At 40.1% G+C, this 18,316-nt stretch overlaps 2 protein-coding genes and 1 pseudogene across 5 annotated transcripts; 2 read left to right on the top strand and 1 right to left on the bottom strand.

The window, feature by feature from the left end:
• Nucleotides 1–5,156: 5,156 nt before the first annotated feature.
• Nucleotides 5,157–8,193, bottom strand: LOC124006775 (sialidase-3-like). 4 transcript variants are annotated; one of them, XM_046316918.1, is made up of 3 exons: nt 8,011–8,193; nt 7,390–7,638; nt 5,157–7,250 (listed from the first exon to the last, which is right to left on the bottom strand). In XM_046316918.1, exons 1-3 carry the CDS (start codon nt 8,032–8,034, stop codon nt 6,255–6,257), a joined length of 1,269 nt encoding a protein of 422 aa, XP_046172874.1. In that variant the 5' UTR covers nt 8,035–8,193; the 3' UTR covers nt 5,157–6,254. The 4 variants fall into 4 exon arrangements, with proteins under 4 accessions (XP_046172874.1, XP_046172878.1, XP_046172877.1 ...); XM_046316922.1 differs by lacking the exon at nt 8,011–8,193 and adding an exon at nt 7,860–8,002 and having other exon boundaries at nt 7,390–7,641; XM_046316921.1 differs by lacking the exon at nt 8,011–8,193 and adding an exon at nt 7,860–8,002.
• Nucleotides 8,194–8,252: 59 nt separating this feature from the next.
• Nucleotides 8,253–13,909, top strand: xrra1 (X-ray radiation resistance associated 1). Its single transcript, XM_046316917.1, has 17 exons — nt 8,253–8,615; nt 8,774–8,952; nt 9,085–9,156; nt 9,301–9,373; nt 9,484–9,581; nt 9,789–9,937; nt 10,341–10,442; nt 10,598–10,776; nt 10,864–10,916; nt 11,036–11,158; nt 11,239–11,332; nt 11,875–11,993; nt 12,211–12,507; nt 12,621–12,786; nt 12,902–13,017; nt 13,168–13,273; nt 13,380–13,909. The coding sequence occupies exons 1-17, from the start codon at nt 8,522–8,524 to the stop codon at nt 13,532–13,534; spliced, it is 2,175 nt and encodes a 724-aa protein (XP_046172873.1). The 5' UTR covers nt 8,253–8,521; the 3' UTR covers nt 13,535–13,909.
• Nucleotides 13,910–14,012: 103 nt separating this feature from the next.
• On the top strand, nt 14,013–17,160 carry LOC124006776 (annotated as a pseudogene).
• The last annotated feature ends 1,156 nt before the right edge of the window (nt 17,161–18,316 follow it).

Below are 18,316 nucleotides of genomic sequence, written 5' to 3'. Positions count from 1 at the left end.
TGTCCCCAGTCCACCTGGCCATGCTGCTGCTCCAGTTTCAACTGTTCTGCCTTACTATTATTCAACCATGCTGGTCATTTATGAACATTTGAACACCTTGGCCACGTTCTAAGTCGCTCTGGATAAGAGCGTCTGCTAAATGTCTTAAATGTAAATGTAAATGTTCTGTTATAATCTCCACCCGGCACAGCCAGAAGAGGACTGGCCACCCCACATATGCTCTCTCTAATTCTCTCTTTCTTTCTCTCTCTCGGAGGACCTGAGCCCTAGGACCGTGCCCCAGGACTACCTGACATGATGGCTCCTTGCTGTCCCCAGTCCACCTGACTGTGCTGCTGCTCCAGTCTCAACTGTTCTGCCTTATTATTATTCGACCATGCTGGTCATTTATGAACATCTTGGTCATGTTCTTTTATAATCTCTACCCGGCACAGCCAGAAGAGGACTGGCCACCCCACATAGCCTGGTTCCTCTCTAGGTTTCTTCCTAGGTTTTGGCCTTTCTAGGGAGTTTTTCCTAGCCACCGTGCTTTTACACCTGCATTGTTTGCTGTTTGGGGTTTTAGGCTGGGTTTCTGTACAGCACTTTGAGATATCAGCTGATGTACGAAGGGCTATATAAATAAATTTGATTTGATTTGATATGTGCTTTGGAAATGAGTGGTTGACAATACATGTGTATCAATACTTTCTTTGTTGTTTGTTTTTCTATTCAAAATATCAGGTCTTCTAATTATTTCATGTTAGATGATGAATTCCACTCTGTCGACCAGACTTTGATTATTAAAATGAGGGTTTCAGGTACTCCATTTTACATCCTTTGTCTGATGTAATGCTGTTAGTCAATAATATTGTCATGTTGCTTTGGAAGGAGAGAAAGATATGACTATAAGGTATTGATTGATGCATGCACTCTGAACAGTGGTTGAATCAATGTAAAAAAGAGAAAAAGAAGAGTGCTTTATTTTTTATTTACTTTCTACAAATAACAGCATACAAAGCTGCTAATGGGGGGACAATGGCAGTCAGGTGACTGACCCAAATAGCTTTGGTGGAATGGTGCTTTTGTGAATGAAGTGTGACATTTGATGCTCATGTTTATGTCATCTCACCATGTATGGTTATGTTTGTTTGGCATTTCCATGGCACAATTCTGTCCTAGGCCATTTTACTATGTTACAACGCCAAAGCTTTTCCATTTTAGTGGGATGACTAATATGGTAGACACCTGAGATGTCAAGTAGCCTCTAGACTTGTTTGCCTGCTGCTATCTTGGACCAGATTACCTTTCGCCATAGTGCATGTATATTGAGACCAATCCACAAATAGCAACAATATCCCCAAATCATACCAAACTTCCCTTGAAATCCAAATGAATGCATACCCAAAGAGAAAACCAAAAACCAAACAAACCTCCTAAAACGCATGGCCTACTCAGTGGTTTAACTAGTAACAACCTGTTATAGACCAGTAGGAGTGTCAACCCCGGTGTCCTGGCTACATTTCCAATCTGGCCCTCATACCATCATGGCCACCTAATCATCTCCAGCTTCCAATTGGCTCATTCATTCCCCCTCCTCTCCCCTGTAACTATTCCCCAGGTAGTTGCTGTAAATGAGAATGTGTTCTCAATCAATTTACCTGCTCAAATAAGGTTTTTAAAAATGTAAATAAAAAAGTCTCAGTCATTGTCTGAAGCTTTGGCTTGTGACTGGCCTGGAGCAGTAGAGGTTAAAGGCATGTATGTTATCTGTAAAAATGTGCTACTGCATTGTACACTGCTTTGTGTTCTTCGTCCATCATTCTATCTTTGTACCTGTGCTATTCAGTCAGCACAGTGTGACACTACCACAATGGAGTAAACCCCCACAGATATGTTTACATGAGGCTCTCTATCTTCACAATTATATCACGGCAAACCACACAGGCGTCACACCAGCTGGTTTATCCCAGCAATTTAGGGGTGGGTTTCTGATGTGATTTACTAGTACTTTATTTTGATAAAATAAAACATTTTATTTTGAAAAATAGATTTTAACATGTAGTCAACTATTTGAAAGTTAGCTTAGTTGTACAGAGTTGAATGTTGTTGAACAGAATCATACATTTTATTTTCTGGAACAGGATGGTTTTCTCCCTGTATTTGATCACCTTTAGTACAGTCCTGTTTGTGTGTAAAAAATTATGAAGATTAAGATTAAGTTATGGGTGGCCAATTAATACATGCTTTTGCTTTGAAAGGGAGTCAAAAAGACATACCTTGTTCATTTAGTGTTGTGATCACGTTGGCAGAACAATCCTACCTCCATTACATGACCTTATCTTGACAGATAGCTCGTCTGTATGTTTCTGCTCTAAACCAAGTGTAACATTTAACCATGACACATAAGAAACTACAATCAACTTCCTGGCTTGTCATCAATGGTAGGCTAAGCATCAAGATGAAGGTAAAGTAGGGGTCAGGGGTTGACCATGATTTGCAGCGACAGTCTGTAATATTTCCAGTAATTTAAACTAAGGAAAAATCCTATCTATTACACCATTGTTTATGTAATTTCTTGAACACTACAGGTATATTATAGAAATCAAGTGCTATTTCCATTGTGAAAATCTCATGGGATGTAGTTGCTTCATTGTCTGTTTTGGTTGGTGGCCCTGGCCCACTCTGGGATTGTATGCACATTATGGAGTGTGGCTCTGACTCTGCTAGACTGTGGCCAACACTCCAATCCGGTAGGTGGCAACACGGCTGCTTATCTACTATTAACCAAATACTGGCAGTGCACTACAGAAGTTGTTCAGCGGTGGATGAGGTCTGGACGAGATGGGTGAAACATGCTTGGATGAGAAGGAATTTGATGACTGGTTTATTGAGTCTTTGAAAATGTAAGTACGAGGTATTTTGTGAAAGTGAGTTGAGACTTCCATGATGTCTTTTAGTTGCATAAATCATGCTTCACATCACACGTCTCTGTAGGAAAACAACAGGGGTACATTCACGGGCGTAACGTTTTAGGACATTGCAGATAGGACTAGGTTATAGATCAAAGTAGCCCCTACACCTTCCTTTCAGATACAATAATATTCATGATTATCAACTTGAACATCCTACAAAAGTAATTGAATGGACCACAGAAAAAGGTAGGCCTATTCATAATTGGCCCATGTTATAAGGCAGTAAGTACATTTGGGTTATAACCAACAACATTGATTGTGTTTTATTGCCCTTTTGTCTTTACCTCACAGCTTTACCTCTGTGTCGCAGGTTACAGTTGATCTAATAATGACATTTTAGAGCTGCTTTTGCCTCTGAAGCTCTTTGCTGATGACAATCAGGTAATGGATTGAAATGATAAATGCTTCACGGTATCAGTGATGAATTGGAATGTCAGTGACTGCCAAGGTGTCTGTCTACTCAATGTGTGCAGGGTCTTTGTGCAGAGCGAGATGTCAAAGTGGTCCATGGAGGTTTCTCAGATGGCACCGTTCATTGCCTTAAACACATTCCAGGAACAAGGTAGATGGATCATAGTAGCCATTGCTTATGTAACTTCCTTTTGCTGTCGTTAATATTCATCTTCTTACAGTTTTTCTCAATCGCGTACAAGTCATGTGTTGAAACGCATCTATAGCAGAACAGCAATGGCCAAATGCTCAAATATACACAACTTCTGTTCATTGTATTTTTTTTGTACCTCACTTGCATATCTTAAACCACTTTTTGCAAAACTTTAAATACAAAATGTCATTAGTAAATACAAAACACACTTAAGTGTTTTGTTTACATGATATTAACACATTGTTTTAATCAGATGAGAAATGTCTGCAATTGTGTTCACTGTTTACAGCAATCAATAAATACTACTGCACTACATTTCTAATCATCCCATCAGGTTCATACCATGTACAATATAGGGAAAGACCTAGATAATAGGAACTCTCTTCTAGGAAGAGTCTTGGTGGTTCCAAATTTCTTCCACTTAAGAATGATGGAGGCCACTGTGTTCTTGGGGACCTTCAATACTGCAGAGTTTTTTGGTACCTTTCCCCAGGTCTGTGCCATGACACAATCCTGTCTTGGAGCTCTACGGACAATTCCTTCGACCTCATGGCTTGGTTTTTGCTCTGACATTTACTGTCAACTGTGGGACCTTATATAGACAGGTGAACACAGTTGCCTCCATCACACCAAGATGGAAGAAGTTTGGAACCACCAAGACTCTTCCTAGAGCTGGCTGACGGTCCAAACTGAGCAATCGGGGGAGAAGGGCCTTGGTCAGGGATTTGACCAAGAACCTGATGGTCACTCTGACAGAGCTCCAGAGTTCCTCTATGGAGATGGGAGAACCTTCCAGGACAACCATCTCTGCAGCGCTCCACCAATCAGGCCTTTATGGTAGAGTGGCCAGACAGAAGCCACTCCTCAGTAAAAGGCACATGACAGCCTGCTTGGAGTTTGCCAAAAGGCACCTAAAGACTCTCAGACCATGAGAAACAGAGATTCTCTGGTCTGATAAAACTAAGATTGAACCTTGTATAGTGAAGCATGGTGGTGGCAGCATCATGCTGTGGGGATGTTTTTCAGCGGTAGGGTCTGGGAGACTAGTCAGAATCGAGGGAAAGATGAACGGAGCAAAGTACAGAGAGATTCTTGTTGAAAACCTGCTCCAGAGCGCTCAGGACCTCAGACTGGGGCAAAGGTTCACCTTCCGACAGAAAACAACCCTAAGCACACAGCCAAGACAAGGCCCAGCCAGAGCCTGGACTTGAACCCAATCAAACGTCTCTGGAGACCTGAAAATAGCTGTGCAGCGACGCTCCCCATCTAAGCTGACAGCGCATAAGAGGATCTACAGAGAGGAATGGGAAAATTCCCCAAATACAGGTGTGTTAAGCTTCTAGCGTCATACCCAAGAATACTTGAGGCTGTAATCGCTGCCAAAGGTACTTCAACAAAGTACTGAGTAAAGGGTCTGAATACTTATGTAAATATGATAGTAAAGTATTTTTTATTTATTTATAAATTTGCAAAAAAATATAACCTCTTTTTACTTTGTATTTATGGGGTATTGTGTGAATATTAATGATGTGGAAAAAAAGCCATTTAATCAATTTTAGAATAAGTAACGAAATGTGGAAAAAGTCAAAGGGTCTGAATACTTTCCGAATGCACTGTATTTTATAAGAAAGCAAGATTGTTCACTTTTGTTACATATTTGATAATAACATGTAACAAGTAAAGTGATTTCTTAATGTACCTGCTAAATAAGTTCAACCCTGGCCTGGAGATAAAGGTGGAAGGCAGTTGCACCACATTGTTTGCTCACAACACTTTGTAAATCAAAAAGCTAAACATAGTTTATCAGATTTTTTACATTTATTTTCAAAAGATAGTTCTGCATGCCATTCACAGAAATGATTAACAATATGTTTTCTGCATAGCCAAGGATACAGGCAGGGACAGGATTGTGCAGATAGTTGAGACAGGACTAATATTGTAGCATTACTTAGAGACAGGGAAAAATAATCTAATTTGGCACATTGGAGTTCTCAGCAAATGAAGCTGATCTGTCCTTTAGCAGACACTTTTCAGAGTGGCTCACTGTCATTACAGAGGGTCTGAACAACAGCATAAATGACATCAATAACATTCACAAATTACATAGTCATAACATTTATAATGCTATGGGGAATGTTTGAACTGTCCAGACAGGGATACAATGTGCTTAAAGACAGGGTTGGATAGTGTGGCATTGGGAAGCCCATGCAGTTTGAACAGATGAGTCACAGTAGATAACAAACAACTTCATGATCGAGGGATGGCTGTTCATTCAACAGGGAGCAGAGTTGTGGCTGAGCAGGTTGTTCTCTTCACAGTGTGCTTGACAAGCATGAGGAACTGAATCCTTTGAATCACTGTAGAGGTGAAAGGAGTTACATTGCAGAACTAAGTAGCAAACGTAGGCTGTTTAAATAGACTGTCGTCCCATGACAGCATGCATTGCAGTTCATAGTCCGACTTCATAAAATGATCACATCTACAGATTATATCACATTTAACTATGATTGCATTTCAATGACATTTTAGTGTAAGTTACCTTTTCTACACAAAACGACTTTGATATAAATGATCATATTCTTTTCAGATTGCTTCTTTTTCGATACTAATAAAGTACAGGGATGATAATGTATCTACTGACCACTGAATCTGATTGGAGTTAGAGTGTATTTCTGAAATACAACCCTAACGAAAACCTAGAAGGTCTTTTCTTTCTCATCAATGGTCTGCATGACATCACTGAGTGGAAAAGACACAAAAGCAATCTGTTCAATCTCACTCTTCTCCCCACATTCCATCAGGCAAGCAAAGTGCTCAGTGTCCTCACTGTAGGCCAGGTCTGAGTAGCCACTGGGTCCACTGTGGACGATCCAGGGCCGGTCCCAACCTGACGTGTGCAGTGGGGATCGGTTCAAATACACTCCCAAGTCTTTCCTCGTTCTCTTATTGGTCGGGTGGGTGAAGAGAAGCCAGGTTTGCGTGTCTGAGGCCCGTGGTGATGATGTGGTACCACCCATACCCTCTTCACCTTGCTCAGGGGCAGGGAAGCCAATCACACTACCTTGGCAACCACCATGGCCTGGCTCCACTAACCTCGGAGCCAAGCGAGGCTTGTCATAGTAAACCCCACTGCTCTCACTCAGAGCCTCCACTCTATGTCCTCCATGGCGAGCGTTGCAGTACAGGTGACTCCTGCCCTCGTGGTCTATGATCTCTGCCATCTCACACTCACAGGACTTTCTTTGAAGCATCCTGCCCATTTGCCATGTCTGACCGAAGTCGTCACTGTATATTGAGAGAGCATGAGGCTGTACCGTGAAGGGGAAGGGGAAGGAGAAGCATTTGAAGTGGATATAATAGGCATAGGTAGGTATGATCAATCTTCCACTCTCCATTTGAATGCCATGGCCTGGTCCCACAGCAAATGTAGCCCACCTTCTGACCGTTTTGCCAATCACACTCTCTGTCAAGTCCTTTGTCGGGCTCCAGTTTTGGCCCTCATCATTACTGGTGATGTAGCACAGGTGGGCCTTATTCTTGCCTGTCCAGATCTGATGGTGCTCCGAAGTGTTCCCTAAAATGCAGATGAAAAACAGGAATAGAGTCTTGGTATTCTTCTCATACACCGGGCAGGGGTTCATGGTGCGGTGGTCTGGTAAACATGCTGACAACAGCTCCTGGGATTCTGACCACTGCGGAACAATGGAAAAGAATTGAAACAAAAATTAACAAGTAGAAACTGTAAGTTGTATGTAACAACTCAATTAAAGATGAACACCTTCAACTGTGTATTATGACTGTGATGTGTTTAGATTTGGAGGGGACATTTACCTGAGTGGATCCATTTTGTTGAGTTCCTCGCCTCATAACAATACTTTTTGCATCACTGTCACTGAGGGAAGAGCGCTTTTCTGCAAAGGCAAGGAATGTCTGACTCTCTTTTAGGTAAATGAGAGCTGGAATTCTGTATCTTGTCCCAGTTTGCTCCTGTTTGAACAGAGTTGTTTTTGCAGGTTGCATTTCGATTCCTGGTAAATAACTCCTTGATGATGTGTTCCCCATAGCTGAAATGGCTGGTTCCTGCTAACAGAGGGATTACTTCAAACACACATGACATATCACCTGAGCCACTAAATTCACTATATTTATTCGCTTGACATGAAAGAAAGGCGTATAGGTTGAATGGGATGAACGCTTTGCACGACTGCTAGCTTACATTCAAGTAAATCATCAAGCTATTTTACATGCAAAAAGATGGTCTTCTAACGTCGACGTCGTTATAAGCCAGAACACATACTTACAGGAGCAGGCTTCTTAGCCTACAAATCACACCGTTGAGTCGTGAGACCCAGTTAAAACGAGCATAGCGTTAGCTACCTCTAAAACTATTTATTATTATTTTTTTTCCTGTCGCTATTAAATGTGGAAGCGTGTCGTGAAATAACAGCTTACGTAGCTCGTCTGGGGTGTATTCATTACGTCCTGCAGCGGAAACCGTTTACCGTTGAAGAACCAAACGGGGGCAAACAGAGCATATGGAACAACACCGCTACCAACATGAATTTGTCCAATTGAAACTCTCGTTTTTGTTGCAAAATTTGCACATTTCCATTTGGAGTAGACGTGTCTGTTGCTAAACGTTTTGCAACATAATTGTTGTAATGAATACACCCATGTTGTGTGAAAGTCAGTGGCGGCAAAAGAGACCAAAACATTCTATACTGCCAACAGCTGGAGGGAATGTAGTCCCGACTTGTTGACGTGTTGCTAGGATACCGGAGTCTTGACTGATTGGATGTTTATCCATGTACGCACATCATGAAAATCGTGTTGTTTTTTTTCATGCCTGGCTGGTAAATTAACAGTTATGGTAAAATAGGTCAATTTGGGCTGTACATTGTGTAAATAATCTGGATAGCTCTCAACAAAAAGGTACTTGCTGTAGATGTAACAGTGGACGTTAATGGCTGCAGCCGGACTCTACAAATTAGATGTGGGAGACAGTTACCCCGCCAATTGTTTTCCAATCCGACCATTGTTTCATCAACGAAAAAACGGTATGAATTCACCACTCTCTAACAGCAATAGTATTCACTGTTTACTGTAGTCTTATCACTTCACTGATAGGCCTATCGAATGGCATTTGATTAATCTATCCAAGACTGTCTGGAATAAAATAATTCAGCATGGTGCTTGTTTTCTGTTGATTCGTTAGGGGCTGGTCACTGGCTGGTTGCTCACAGAAATGCAGTGGAACATAAATACAAAAATACACGAACTAAGAAATCAGAGGGAAACAGTTTTGCCTCAAACTCAATTGTGTCTGAGTGCACACGGGTTGAAGAGTGCGCGACATCAGATATTCCTGGCTATACATTGGATGCTCCTCTCCTGGTAAACTCTTTTTTCAGAAAATCGCAAACCCATGCAGTAAACAATGAACTATGTATCTATGAAATAATATATTTAATCTCATTAGTTAATAAAAAATAACTATTTAGAGATTGTCTTATATTGCCTTTGTAGTTGTCATTGCATTGTGTGGACAAGCCATCTGACCTGTGCTCCGTTGACATCAGTGAGCAGAGATTGAATTTGGTAAGATTTGCTCTTTGAGCGATTCATTTCATTTAGTGTTGGATGAATTCAAACACTCTTAATTCCAATGGGAGATAGTTTATAGGTAGACACATCGCTTCATAAAGTTCAGTAATGTTTGACGTTTTTTTCTTTCTTCAACAGATCAATACAGAAGATTTCCTGGATTTTGAGAATGTTGCTTATGTCAACGCATCTGACAACAGTCTTACCATAGGTATATCATGTAATTATGTGTTTTTATTTATTATTTAACCTCTTATACATAAATGTTCATTTAAACAGAATAGAAAAGTAACAAACAACAAAAATGATTTTCTGTTTCAGAGCCTTTTGGTAAATTCCCCTCCCTGAGGGAACTTGAGCTATCCTTGAATGGCCTCTGCAATGTGACACTCAATGCGGAACATTTCCCTCACCTGGAGGTAAAATGACACTATGGTTCTACAATACCCTGTAGTCTCTTAATTAACATGTTGGCAAAGCTATATTGGAAAGGCAGATACATTCATTGTTTAAGCCAGATGTTTTAAGATGTTCTAATTGAATCACTACACTGACTTGGATTTGAGAAGGAATTACCTTCATCTCTCCCAACTAAATTATGTTTAACTGTATTTCATGTGGCACAGGTGTTGGATTTGTCTTACAACAATCTGTCTGGTGATGACATCATGTCCGTTGGTCTACTTCCCTGTCTGAAAGTCCTTCATCTCACCGGGAATCAACTTCAGTTTCTTCCTCCCAACCTGGCAGCCCCTCCCCATGGCCCCTCACAACGGTAAGTTTATGTTACTGGAATCAAATTGTTTTTATTGTAAATAGTCAACTTTTTACTGTAGGTAGGTGCAGTTTTCTGGTTTAGTTCACCCAGTCATTGATGAAATATTCCTACTCAACAGGGTTTAACGACAGGAATGAAATGAGTGGCTTCCTGGTGTGCAACTGTTCAGAAACATGGCTCTTGTTAATTGTTATCTGCTTAAAGTTTATGGTGTAGTACCCTACATTCCATTAGGTGGCAGTATAGAATTACAAAGAAGAGAGATTTACATTCTGTCTCGTTATACAAGTTTGCACTGAATACCTGCAAACAGTGATGGACAATACACCCTTAAAGTAATTTTATGACATTTTATGAAAGTATGTGGAATAATAAGCTAATATTTACTCCTACTGAATAGTGCAAAGGATAATGGCATGCGATTTCAAACTCTTGAAGTGCTGATGCTAGATGACAATAAGCTGTCCTCTGGTGTCTTCAGCAGCCTTGCCAACCTGAAAAGGTCAGTCATTGTTTATAAAGTTAGTATTTTTACTGTCCACAGTATGGTAAATTAAGAAAATACTCCAATACATTACAGTGCATAATACACACCTTCCTGTATACCTGCTGTATGTATCTGTAAACTTCCATAGCAATATGGCATGTCCATTTTAGGCTACAGCATTTAAACCTGCAAGGGAATCGTATCTCAGAGGTACCAGAGGTGTTGCCGAGGAACCTGCAACAGAAGGGATATCTGCAACATCAGCAGGTGTTTCACAAACAAAATTGTGACCTACAGGACCTCCGGAATCACCATGTCTTTGAGGGGTTAGACACTGAATACATGAATGGTTGGTATACTATATTTTTAAAATAACGTAGCTGGCTTGTACACTTCTTTGGACAATATTCATGTGTTTACTATTTCTTAAATCTAGCCGTCTCCGGTGTTCCAAAACACCAGCATGAACATATCAAGAACAGTTCAGAGGTACAAAGTTGTTATGGTGATTTGTATCACTTCTTTGTGCTTTTATTACTTCTTCATACTCTATAACACTAACACTTGCAACTTATTGCTCTTTTTTCTGCATGTTCTTTCTACTATAGGATGAGTGTGGTCAATCCAAAAACGATTCCCCCATTCGCATATCCCTTGACACTGAGGAATTTTCTGGAGCATACGGTTTGCCACTACCAGAGCTTTGTTTCCTCAATCTGGCTGACAACAAGGTCTGTAGATTGTCTGAATATATTTGGGAAGACTATACTGTGAGTAAGTGGAGTCACTTGTGTCTCATTATTGCCTCCAGATTGTTGAGGAAGAAGCACTGTTGTCTGTGGCCCTGTTTCCTATGCTCAGTGAGATTGTTATTCACTCCAACCCACTGACCACACAGAGAAGTGGTATGTTGAATCTCTATATTTATTTGAAGCCTTTATTAGATATGAATTTGAGCTTTTGTTAAATAATCTATTTAAGTATGAACACAGACATTTTATTAAAGTTCCAATGCAGCCATTTGAATCTCAATATCAAATAATTTAATATGGTAAAAAAATAACCAAAAATAGCTTCTTAGCAAAGAGCAATTTCTCAAGCAACATTTTTGCTAGGACTGTCTGGGAGTGGTCTGAGTGGGTTGGGGAAAAATGAAAACTAGCTGTTGGCAGAGAGGTTTGGAACTCTCTTTCTTATTGGCTAATTTACCGCCTGGTGATGTCACCAGGAAAGCCAATACTCCATTCCACCAAAACAGGCTACAATTTCAGGCGGTCTTTTCAAACAGCTGTTACACTAAAATGGCATTTATCAGAATTTTCATAATTTCACAGTATTGTTCCTAACTCATAGAGTGGAAATATATATAAAACACAGGAAATAAAGTGTTTGATTGCACTGGGCCTTTAACTTTTTTTTTCTTGTCATTTCTTGTATTTCTATCCAGGTGACCCACCACTTCTGACATACTTTCTCCAGGAAAGGTTGGGTATTAGAATTAGACGCAAAAAGACATCAGAAGTTGTGAAGCCCCCTTTAATATTATGTATTGACTCAAAACGAAAGGTTTGAATGCAATATTCTTAATCCATATTTCGGCATAGCACATACTCCCTTAAATAGGAAGTAAGATATAACTGCACATTCTTGACTGCGCTGTCTTACTTTTCATTTCAATATTTTTCAAACTCAATGCATCTTACATCATTCGGGTCTAACAGAGACTAACTTTTGATTATTTTGAAACTAATTGAGGAACATTCATATTTATCTTTTTCTTCAGGTAAAAAACAAAATCCCAAAGGTAACAAAGGTGCCTTTATTAATTCTCCTTGAAGAACCTTCTAGCCCTGCCTTACTTGACCCTGGCTCTCTGGAGGAGAAGCATGTTGAAGATCACTGTACGAATCCTCTCTCAGTAGAGAGAAAGTCAACAGAAAAGTCTGGCCACTCACACGCAATGGATGAGGAAAATAAACAGGAATCCATGGGAACTGCTCATAGAGTCGAGGCAATAGAGGATGCAATAGAATCATCAGATGATACCTTCCAACATGGAGAGTCATTCTTTGTGACACAGGTGATTTGCATGGTCTCTTTCATGATATTCCGGAGGACAGTTATTTGCTTTGGTTGAACATGCCAATGTACAGTATGGTGACATGAGTATAATAGTTAACTTGTTATTCTCAGGTGACAGATTTACATGATGAATCTGAATACTATCTGCTATCTGACGAGACAGAAGAAGTCAAAGAGATCGAGGAGAAAAATGAGTCAAATGCAATTCCAGGAAAATTCAGAGGCTTTGAATTGCTATTGGATGCCAAACCAGATCCAGACATGGTGGAGCCTGTTGGTGAGGAGGACCCTTTTATGAATGATTTAAGTCGAATTTTCCTACGAGTCAACGGGATTGTGGGCAATTTCAATGCTGCACTCCCTTAAGTAATGTAATCCTATGTGTTCTACAGGACTACAACACACTGTGAGAATGTTGGAACAAAAACTCAAGAATCTCCTAGTTTACAGAGATTCCAAACCTAACCTTGATTGCCTGCAGAAGCCATATGAAGTGAAGGAGAAAAAGGTGAGCTATGTGAATAACATTCGAAGCACATGTCTACTAGTGAAAATGTCATATGATCTGATCTGTCACGTGTTATCTGCTTCAACCTGTTGAGTTGTGTGTCAGTCATCCATATTTAATCATAAAACAACAACAACCTTTCATTCTCAGATTGGAAATCTACCATCTCTGAGACCAAGAAAGCGGAGAGGAGAAAGAGTTGAAGAGATGCTCATACAAATAAACCAGAGGAAAACAATCAGCGAAATCCCTCTAAGTATTTAAACCTCTTTCTATTGTCATCAATAACATGGGAAGTGAATATCTATCTATCTATTACATGTCATATTATTTGTTGAGTATGTAATCCTGTTCTTTCATAGCTAACGTCTTAGAAGGCAAGGGCGTCTTCAAGGATGAGTATGAAGAGGCTTTGACTTTGCTGAGGGATATGAAGAAAAGGTACAAGATGGTTCACATGAAGGCAGTGGAGCAAGCAACACATATTGAGTATGAGAGGACCACCAACCACAAGTAGAGATTCACCAACTCTAGTACTTTCATGAAGCATGAACATTAAACAATCAACCAAACACTCTTCTTCCAATTTAGGTGAAGAGAATGATCAGCTACAAATTATTTCTGGGCTGAAGGGAAAACGTTCTTATTGAGTTTATTTAGCCCATCTATGAGAACTGTTAATGTATAACATAATGTGTATGTATAACATTATCATCATGCATTTGTTTGTCTTTCATTATTAAATAGCTCTGTTTCAACTTAATTCAACCTTGACAAGAAGGTGACAGTGGATCTTGCAAATGGAGGCACTGTCACCCAAGCTCATGGCAGTTTTGTATTTCAGTGGGGTATCAATAAAATCTGTTTTAATAAATTAGTTGGTAAAACAATCTAACAAGGTGCCAATGTGATATGGGGTGACCTGTCATCACTCCAACTTTGTGTGTCGCTATGATTCTGTACAAATACTATGCAACAGACCCTGAACGCTTGATACTCTTGAACATATCCCACGCAAACACTCATGACAGGAAGTAAATAAAGGACCGTAAGTGACGTCGGTCTGTTCCCGCCTGAAATGGAGGCAAAGGAGATATCGAATAGATAGCAACATACATTGGACAATGGATGACCTTTGGATAATATTGATGAATTTGTCAACGACCAGAATAAAATCGTAAGTCACTTAGCTAATTAAGCTATCTCGACCGATCCAACTAGCTGTTCGGGTCAGCTACCTGACTGCTCAGGCTAGCTACGCTATATAGCTATCACTTGCCCACCTTGCTATTGTCGAATGATGCAGTGTAGTTTTAAGACCGCATCAGGTCCCGAAATTGTGTGACTACACAGTCGGTTGGGGGAAACGTCGAGCAGTAGTCCTTCCTAGAAGATAGGAATATAAACATACCAGATCGAGCTTGCAAGTCTCAGGGTAAACTACATAAATTGGGTCGGAACTAGAAACACAAACATTTCGCTACACTCGCATTAAAATCTGCTAACCTTGTGTATGTGACCAATACAATTTGATTTGTATGGATCCCACAGATCTCAGTTGACAAGACTTTGTTTTAAACTGTGTGCTAACAGGTGACATACAAATGGCTGAGTCTCACTCTTGGGGTCCATGTCAACTTAGCCAAGCAATGTGTATCCAGATCCAACCTCCTAAACTGCCTTTTACAACCGAGTCCATCATGATGTGTATATTTCAGAATGCTATATCATTACCTGGACCGCAAGAGGAACGAAAGCTCAGCTCTGCTCCATGCTACCTACCTTGTGTCTGTCAAGAATGATACCACGGTAAGAGAACAAGCCAAAATGCCCAATTTCATTCACAATGCCCCTACATAACTCGACATTAAACAGTAGGCCCATTTGGAAACAACGTTGGACATAGGATTCTTGCTTTGTTTTGGTATGTCTGAGTTTGTACTCAGGTTATTTTTCAATGCTTTTTTTCCCTTAAGTGTCACAAGGTGTCATTAGTGCAAGAGGATCAGTTGGAGGGTAAACGACCAGTTCACCTGCCTCCTTTTTTCATAACTCCACCTAGATGAATATGAAGTGTCGTGAATGTATAAATGTCATCTGTCATGTGTTGTAGATGTGAAGTCGAAGCAGAGCCTGACCGTCAGTGTACAGTGTTCAGATGGCAGTGTTGAAAGACAGTGGTCCCCTGTACAGTGCAGATTATGATGCTGTGAAAGAGAACCTAAGGAACTGCAGCAGGTATATCCATCTTCACACTTCTTACTTGACTCAAGTCAAAATAACAGATTGAGAAATTGCTGTTAAATATGAAGTTTGGTGAGGTATTTATCAGAACATACCAATCCTATGAGTAACTTCTTTGGGAATCAAGCAACCAATGAGTTTTTCAACATTCACATATCATATATGGGGATATCGTTCTATAATTTCACATGTAAATACTGCACTATTGTCTTTTACATCTCTTAAGATAAATAAATCCTGTATGTCCGCCACATCTGGCTTACATCTGACAAATCCATCAAGGAAGAGGTAGAAGCAGCCCATATGTCCTCTTCAGTGGATGAGAAGCCCTCAAGCCCAGTCTCTAAAGCAGAGACTCCTGTCAAGGAGGAACTACCAAAAGGTGCTGTGGTTGAGAAAGATATTAGGTGTGTATTATTAGCTCTTGTAGGAGTCCTTGTATGAATATACAACTTGTGTCATAATTAAAAATACCATGGGCACTGCAGTGATTATAAGAGGAAGTATTTGTTTGACACAGGGCTTGTATAGTATATTAGAACCAGTGATGAATCTTAAGGATTTTGGTCACCATCCAGCCGTGCTAGTAGACAGTTTTATTTTTTATTTTTCCTAGCCTGGGTCTTATTCGTATTCAAAGTCTGTGCCGAGCGATACATGTAAAAAAATAAATAATAATAATAACAATAATTCACTGGCCACCGGGCTAGTTGGCACATGTTCTACTAGCCCAGTCTGAAAAGTGCTAGCGGGCTAGCTTAACTTCCATCCCTGCTCAGAACCAACATCTCGCAGAAACCTTGTCATCTTGGTGAACGGTGAGTATTTTGAATGGCATTTCCAGAATATGCTTTAACAGAATATTTTCCTTTCAGTAGTAAGAGCAAGCATCTTGACCATTCCGATAGTGAAGAGAAGAACAAGCGTCGGAGGATAAAGAAGCCCCAGTCAGACAGTACTGATGATGAGGGTAAGATGAGCTGTAAAGGGAGGGCATGCTTATTGCTCAGGCTCCCCTCGACATTCACACTGGACTTCAGAGTTCAACTGTTTCATGGTTAATAACAGAACTATTCTATGTTAGTTATTCCAGATTCTCCTCCAAGGTTGCAAGACCAGAGGGGCCCATCACCAAGCCTTCTGAATCAAAAAAAGAAATAACCTTTTTGCTATTTTTCATTCAGATGTAAGCGTTCACTATTTATTTAAGTACTAAACTGTTGAAGTTGTAGGATATAATTCAGTAAGACTTCTTTTTTTTATCACCAATTTGTAATGATCGTTATCTACCTATCAGTCCATTTTTGGAGCTTTCGGATTGTAAGAGGAGACCTGTCTTGAAACCGCGCACCTTTTTGGATGAGGGGTGCATTGGTCAAATATTTTTTTGTTTTTTTTTTTCCCCATTAAACTTTTTCTTGTAAACATTTTGCTTAAGTATAACTCCTCTGACATACACATGACGCCTATTTCTTCTCCTTGAAGTGTGTCTGTTAAAGCTAAGATGAGAGATGGAGAGATAGATATATATATATCTATCTCAATGTCTTAATGATGTCTCATCTCAAAACCATTTTAAACTGTCTACCTTCCAGTGACTGAGAAAGGCTATGAGAGTGAATCCTACTCCGAGACAGAGGATGACTTTAAGGCAAGTAAACCATCCCAGATGAATCCAGACCTACCAATACCATCAACTGGCAAGAAAGGGGAGGAGAAGAGAAGGAAGAATGTTGCAGCCTCTAATAAATCAACTAAGCAGGCTTCTATTATGGGATTCTTTCAAAAGAAATAACTGACATACTCGCAATGTACTGAACACTGAGAAGATTAACATCCATTTTGAGGGACTTGAGGCCCTGGTGGAGAGAATCTAGACTGACGCACATTATTAAATGTCCCGGCAACATTTGGAAGAATGCTGTCATTTTTTTCCCTATTTAAAAAAAAAAAAACTATTTTGGAATATATTTCCACATTACTGTATATGATAAAGTGGCATAAATATATCCACAAAACATTGTAAAGTACCGTCAGAGCTAGTTGACCATTGCCATGTTATTGTAGCATTTATTTTGTGGGTTTGAAATTGGTTACAATTCTGCAAGTATTGAAGGGTTCATACTGTGGGGAACCAGAACAGATTCTGAACAGCCGCAGTACGGCATGCTCTTTCCAGCGGGGCTATACATTTGGGTGAGGTTTCTTTCTCACCTGAGGAGCCTCGTTTCACTGCCAAAAATCATATTAAACCATCTAGTATTCAGTGAAATACCACCATGTCAAATATAGGTAGCCATATCAAATAATTAACATCCAATCACATTAACCCTTAATCTCCCCTGGGAATTCCACTAATGATCCGTATGTAGCTGCTGCTCATGTTGGTATCTGTACTGATGGTGCAAAAGACATGACAGGGAGACACTGGAGTAGTAACGAGTATGCAAGCAGTTGCTCCCGACGTCACTTGGGTACACTGCAGCATCCACCGAGAGGCTCTTGCTGCCAAGGGAATGCCTGACAGATTGAAAGAAGTTTTGGACACTACAGTGAAAATGGTTAACTGTTAAAGCAAGGCCCCTGAACTCTCGTATTTTCTGCACTATGCAATGATATGGGCAGTGACCATGTAACGCTTTTACAACATACAGAAGTGCGCTGGTTATTAAGGGGAAAAGTAGTGACATGTTTTTTTTAAATTGAGAGACGAGCTTAGAGTTTTCTTTACTGACCATAATTTTCACTTGTCCGACCTCTTGCATGACGAGTTTCTTACACGACTGGCCTATTTGGGTGATTACAGGGACTCTCCACAACTATATTCAATGTGCGGGACAAAATTGAGGCTATGATTAAGAAGTTGGAGCTCTTCTCTGTCTCCATTAACAAGGACAACACCCAGGTATTTACATCAATGTATGATATTTTGTGTGCAAATGAACTCAAGCTTACGGACAATGTCAAATGTGATATAGCGAAGCACCGGAGTAAATTGGGTGTGCAATTACGGAGGTACTTTTCCGAAGCGGATGACACAAACAACTGGATTGGT

This window comes from Oncorhynchus gorbuscha, linkage group LG20, assembly GCF_021184085.1.
Source record: "Oncorhynchus gorbuscha isolate QuinsamMale2020 ecotype Even-year linkage group LG20, OgorEven_v1.0, whole genome shotgun sequence".
In the NCBI taxonomy this organism is placed as follows: Eukaryota; Metazoa; Chordata; class Actinopteri; order Salmoniformes; family Salmonidae; genus Oncorhynchus; species Oncorhynchus gorbuscha.
Note: the sequence above shows the minus strand (reverse complement) of the source record. Positions and strands in the feature narration are given on the sequence as shown.